At 37.4% G+C, this 6,460-nt stretch overlaps 1 protein-coding gene across 1 annotated transcript in view; it reads right to left on the reverse strand.

The window, feature by feature from the left end:
- Positions 1-2,332: 2,332 nt before the first annotated feature.
- Positions 2,333-6,460, reverse strand: part of grm5b (glutamate receptor, metabotropic 5b) — a 62,089-nt gene continuing 57,961 nt past the window's right edge. The window contains exon 9 of the mRNA XM_016548911.1: positions 2,333-3,901. Within this exon, the coding sequence (XP_016404397.1) occupies positions 2,953-3,901 (949 nt within the window). The 3' untranslated portion in view covers positions 2,333-2,952. The remainder of the gene's footprint in view (positions 3,902-6,460) is intronic.

Here is a 6,460-nt window from a genome sequence, read left to right on the forward strand (position 1 = left end):
ATCTAAGCATGTTCTGTACACAAGGGAATGGTAAGAAAAGACATCTTCAGACTCTAAATCTTCTGTTATTCCGTCCTCATGTAATCTGTGTAAAATTACTGCTACTGTTCAGGTTCGACAATAAGTCACTGTTAAAACTTTACTAGACTTGTTGCTGTGCGAAAAACACACATTTCGGCCAATCCCCTCCCCTCCCCACTTTGGCACTAAAAGCTCTATTAAGATCAATATTACTTGTAAATTTCACTTTTTTGTTTTTCATATCATTGCTAGACACTTGAGTAGCCTCACATTCATCTAAGCATGTTCTGTACACAAGGGAATGGTAAGAAAAGACATCTTCAGACTCTAAATCTTCTGTTATTCCGTCCTCATGTAATCTGTGTAAAATTACTGCTACTGTTCAGGTTCGACAATAAGTCACTGTTAAAACTTTACTAGACTTGTTGCTGTGCGCATGCCCTTGATATTTACACAATCGATAGGAACGATCAATCAAAATGATTAGAATGGCTTCATGGTGAACTCATTCTTTATGATTCAAAGATAGAACGATAGAATGATATGATAGATAGAAGGATAGATAGAAACATCTTTAAGATGACATAAAAAGCCCTTCTGCTAGAGAAAAGTATAATTTAAAGTCAACATGAAACATCATTTGCAGCCCATTATACTTCTGTAATATGACAATTTGTACATAATTTCAGAGGTGGAGCAAGGTATTTTTCTTTGGAATAATGTGCACAGATTAATTGTTTAAAATAACACCAGGAATGTGTATTAAGGAAGTAAGCAGGGTGCACTTTTGTTCCATTTTGACTTTAGGACCGGACCAAAATGTTGTTCACTGAGTGCTGTGATTTGATTCAGCTCACTGATGAACCACTGTGAACTAGTTTATTAGGGGTGACATGTGTAAGTACTATGGTATTCTTAAAAGTACCTTGGAGTGCCGTGGTATTACCATCTGATATTACCACCGTATCATGATACCACAATGATTTGGCAATGAATTTGGTCCCACAATTAAATCTTCCAAAATAAATAAATAAATAAAAATAATAATAATAAAAAACATACAGATGAATCTCATGAAGTCGTGTTCAGGTTATACGCCCCCCCCAAAAATAAATAAACAAAAATAAAATAATAATAATAATTAATAGAAATGATTGAGTGAGTGAATGAATGTATGCATTTTTTAAAATAAATGAATAAATTGAATAAATAAATAAAAAATGTAAATAAAAAATGTTTAATGAATTAACCATTTTAAATAAATCGCTCTCTTTTTTTTTTTTTTTTTTACAAATCTATTATCTATTAAATGTAATAAATCTAATATTTTTGCTATAATAAATAAATAAACCCATTTAAAATAAATAAATAAATATTTTACCAACAGGATGTTAGGCGTATTTTAAGACCATTGCAGTTGTTTTCATTTATTTTTAAATAATGACCCAATACTAAAATAATAAATTATGAATTATTGAAAAAAATTATTAAAGTAAATTTTAAAAAAAATTAGTTTTCTATATGCAATTTATTTATTATAGAATGAATGAATGAATGAATGAATGAATGGACTACTTGAAATATAATCTTAACAGGTTTCATGAGATTCACCCATATATTCTGTTCCTGAAAAAGGCAGAATACTGGAAGAATAAGAAGAAAAGAGAGAGAAAAAGGAGAAGACGATGACTGAGGTGTCTGAGTATCGGTCTGTTTGCTCTCTCACGCTGTCCTGTGGTACATCAAACAAAGCACTTTGTTCAAAGATTGTGTTTGAATCTCGGAAAGCATCGGGGACATCACCTCGCGCTCTTCAATTATTACAGCACACCAGCAGTCGCGTACGAGTGTGCGAGCTAAAGATTACGCAACGTGTAATTATACAGGCTTTTCCCTTTGCTGCCGTGCCTTTTTCCAGCCCTTAATAATCTCATTAATATTTTTGCTATAATAAATAAATAAACCCATTTAAAATAAATAAATAAATATTTTACCAACAGGATGTTAGGCATATTTTAAGACTATTGCAGTTGTTTTCATTTATTTTTAAATAATGACCCAATACTAAAATAATAAATTATGAATTATTGAAAAAAATGATTAAAGTAAATTAAAAAAAAAAAAGTTTTCTATATGCAATTTATTTATTATAGAATGAATGAATGAATGAATGAATGAATGGACTACTTGAAATATAATCTTAACAGGTTTCATGAGATTCACCCATATATTCTGTTCCTGAAAAAGGCCGAATACTGGAAGAATAAGAAGAAAAGAGAGAGAAAAAGGAGAAGACGATGACTGAGGTGTCTGAGTATCGGTCTGTTTGCTCTCTCACGCTGTCCTGTGGTACATCAAACAAAGCACTTTGTTCAAAGATTGTGTTTGAATCTCGGAAAGCATCGGGGACGTCACCTCGCGCTCTTCAATTATTACAGCACACCAGCAGTCGCGTACGAGTGTGCGAGCTAAAGATTACGCAACGTGTAATTATACAGGCTTTTCCCTTTGCTGCCGTGCCTTTTTCCAGCCCTTAATAATCTCATTGTTTGATGCTGAACGTAGCAAAAAAAGGCTCGTAATGTCCGTGTATGAGAACGTCCCAGGTTGGGTGTCCGTCCACCCCCGTCCTGCTGGGGGCACAACAACATATTGTAGTCCTCATAGAAACAGCACTAATTAGATGAAAGCCATGTTTGTTTAAGGCCACTACCAAAATAGACCAACGGAACGCCAACTAGATGAACGATTAGACATCATTGTGATTCTACTGCAGGTCTGATGTTGGAGATATTCCTCCGCAGGGACGGCAACACACTGTTTTGCATTGGTCCAAAGGTGAGAACATGTAAACACACACACTCAAGCAGTGTCCGTCTCCGACCTACGTGAATTACGCCATTCGGCACTCCATTCTTCCATCTGTTGTCCTCATAACGAAGACGAACTCTGGCTGTAGTGTCGGAGCACCAGGCACTCGTATTTTGGGATGGGCGGAAGAGCAGACGTTTCGGTATCCGAAGCGGGAGAACTCGGCGAGCCGCTACCCGACCCGACGGAGTCCCTGAACGGGGAGGGCGGAGTCAGCGCTAGCAGTTCCTCAAGCTCCTGCTGATTGGGTGGCGACTCCAGAGCTGAGGACACGCCCACCTTTAACTCCTTCCCACTGGTCGTGGGCGAAGTTTTGAGTCGCGATGAACTGGAAAGTGGGCAGGGAGGGGCGGAGCGACCCACATTAGACTCCACCGGTGGGAGGGGCTGGATCTCGGCGTAGGTGGTCACGGTAGTCGGCATTGAAATTTCTCGGGATAGGCGGTAGGCCGGAGGACAGCAGGGCTCGACAGAGTGAGCGTGTGCGGATGCACTGGTGGACAAACCCACAGCGCCTCCTGGAGGAGAATTGGAGAGCATCATGCTGTTGAGCTCGCTGATGTTAGCTGTGAAGCGGTTAACCACGCAGCTAATCTGCTCCATTAGAGAGCCCTGCGATGCACTTCCACCGCCGTTACCGCGATGCGGAGCCTGACACATGTATGTGGACACGCTCATGACCTGGGAGTCAGCGGCGCCAGTGCTCTGTGATAATGCAATGCTCGCTCTCTGGGTCACGGTGCTGATCGGTGAGGGTGTTTGGGGTCGGTAGGTGATGGGGTAGCGCTCCTCCGCTTCGGTGACCTCATAGAGCATCTTGTTGTTGCTGTTGTCCATGTTGATGTCGCTGCCTCCGCAATAGCGTCCCTCAGACGTTTTGGAGAAAGGTTTGATCACGGCCGTCTGGTTACTTTCGCGCTTCTTAATGTGGAAGGAGAGACGCTGCCACAGGTGGCCGCCTTTGGAACTGCACTCATTCTGGGCCCACGTCACTGACTTCCCATTAGAGCTGCAACAGCATGAAATAATATTTACAGTAACAATGGTTGCAAAACAAATTAATATATTAATAAAATCGATTTTTTTTCTCATAAAAACTGACATTGGGGTTTAAAATGTTTAAAAAAATGGTCTTCTGTGCTCCATTGTGGAGTTACATAATTTGGCAAAAAAAATAAAAATTATAATAATGATGACAATAGTAGTAATATTAATAACTTTTTATTATTATAAAAATAGTTAACAATATTCTCCCTAGTTTTTATTGATTCAATTTTTCAATTCGATCTGTGATACAGTGCTCTATGTTTGTCATCTTATGTATAATTTTGCTTTTGTATTCCCTTTGTATATCAGGCAGTGTGTGGCTGTTACCATTATGTAATGTTTTGAAAGTTAATTAAAAAAAAAAAGTATGTAATATTTATGTAATATTTCTTTAAAAAAGCGTACAACAGTAAAATAACTATATAAATATTTACGGTTCTGTGTCTCTATGAATCTGTCTGTCTATCTATGGGTTATGTAGTATATGCGAACAGAGATTACGTGGTAAACAGGCAGTGTGAGCAGACACACTAAATACATTCATTCCTATAATCACAGGTCGCCTAAGGTAAACACTCTCTTTTTATGGATGTCAATAACTTAACAGCCCCATCATTACCACACAAACAAGACGTGCTCTCAGTGTCATGACAACAGCAGAGCGACTCTCATTTTCCATTATGTAATGTTTTGAAAGTTAATTAAAAAAAAAAAGTATGTAATATTTATGTAATATTTCTTTAAAATAAAAACAAGCATGTAAGAAAAATATAATAATTCTTTAATTTTAGCGTACAACAGTAAAATAACTATATAAATATTTACGGTTCTGTGTCTCTATGAATCTGTCTGTCTATCTATGGGTTATGTAGTATATGCGAACAGAGATTACGTGGTAAACAGGCAGTGTGAGCAGACACACTAAATACATTCATTCCTATAATCACAGGTCGCCTAAGGTAAACACTCTCTTTTTATGGATGTCAATAACTTAACAGCCCCATCATTACCACACAAACAAGACGTGCTCTCAGTGTCATGACAACAGCAGAGCGACTCTCATTTTCACAGAACCGAGGCATAGGCCTAAATCCTGAACTTACTAAAATGTTAACACCATTCTTTGCCTACTATGAATGCATCTGTTTTCATTAGGAAATGCTAATCTAGACTCTCAGAAAAAGGGTACAAAAGCTGACACTGGGGCAGTATCCTTTGGAAAGATACCTTTGTACCTTATTTACACCTAAAGGAAGCATATTAGTACCTTAAAGGGATAAATGAAAATTCTGTCATTAATTACTCACTCTCATGTCGTTCCAAACCTGTAAGACCTTCGTTCATCTTCGGAACACAAATTAAGATATTTTTGACGTAATCCGAGAGCTTTCTGACCCTGCATAGACAGCAAAGTAACTGACAGGTTCTAAGCTCAGAAACGTAGTAAGGACATCATTAATATAGTCCATGTAACATCACTGGTTCAACCGTAATTTTATGAAGCTACGAGAATACTTTTTGGGTGCAAAGAAAACAAAAATAATGATTTTATTCAACAATTTCTTCTCTTCCGTGCCAGACTTCGATGTGCATTCACAAGAGTACCACAACGCATAGCTGTGCATTGCTCTGCTCGTCAACAAACCGCATAATTCATACTTCTTGTCACCGCAGAGGCGGACAGTAACTAAGTACATTTACTTGAGTATTGTACTTAAGTACACTTTTTGAGTATCTGTACTTTACTTGAGTATTATTTTTTCTGGGAACTTATGACTTTAACTTCACTACATTTGAAAGACAAATATTGTACTTTTCACTCCACTACATTTCTATCAAGATCCTCGAAGTAGAAAGTCGTTAGCAGCTTTGAAAGTCAGTGGGTGATTTTTGGGTGAAGTATTACGTACAACAATAAAACAGTGCATTGACATAAAAAAGGAAATTTACTTTTGGTACTTAAGTACTTTTAAAAGCAAGTACTTCTGCTCACTCTCATGTCGTTCCAAACCTGTAAGACCTTTGTTCATCTTCGGAACACAAATTAAGATATTTTTGACGTAATCCGAGAGCTTTCTGACCTACATAGACAGCAAAGTAACTGACAGGTTCTAAACTCAGAAACGTAGTAAGGACATCATTAATATAGTCCATGTAACATCACTGGTTCAACCGTAATTTTATGAAGCTACGAGAATACTTTTTGGGTGCAAAGAAAACAAAAATAATGATTTTATTCAACAATTTCTTCTCTTCCGTGCCAGACTTCGATGTGCATTCACAAGAGTACCACAACGCATAGCTGTGCATTGCTCTGCTCGTCAACAAACCGCATAATTCATACTTCTTGTCACCGCAGAGGCGGACAGTAACTAAGTACATTTACTTGAGTATTGTACTTAAGTACACTTTTTGAGTATCTGTACTTTACTTGAGTATTATTTTTTCTGGGAACTTATTACTTTAACTTCACTACATTTGAAAGACAAATATTGTACTTTTCACTCCACTACATTTCTAT

Source organism: Sinocyclocheilus rhinocerous, unplaced genomic scaffold, assembly GCF_001515625.1.
Source record: "Sinocyclocheilus rhinocerous isolate Xijiao unplaced genomic scaffold, SAMN03320098_v1.1 scaffold1576, whole genome shotgun sequence".
Classification (NCBI taxonomy): domain Eukaryota; kingdom Metazoa; phylum Chordata; class Actinopteri; order Cypriniformes; family Cyprinidae; genus Sinocyclocheilus; species Sinocyclocheilus rhinocerous.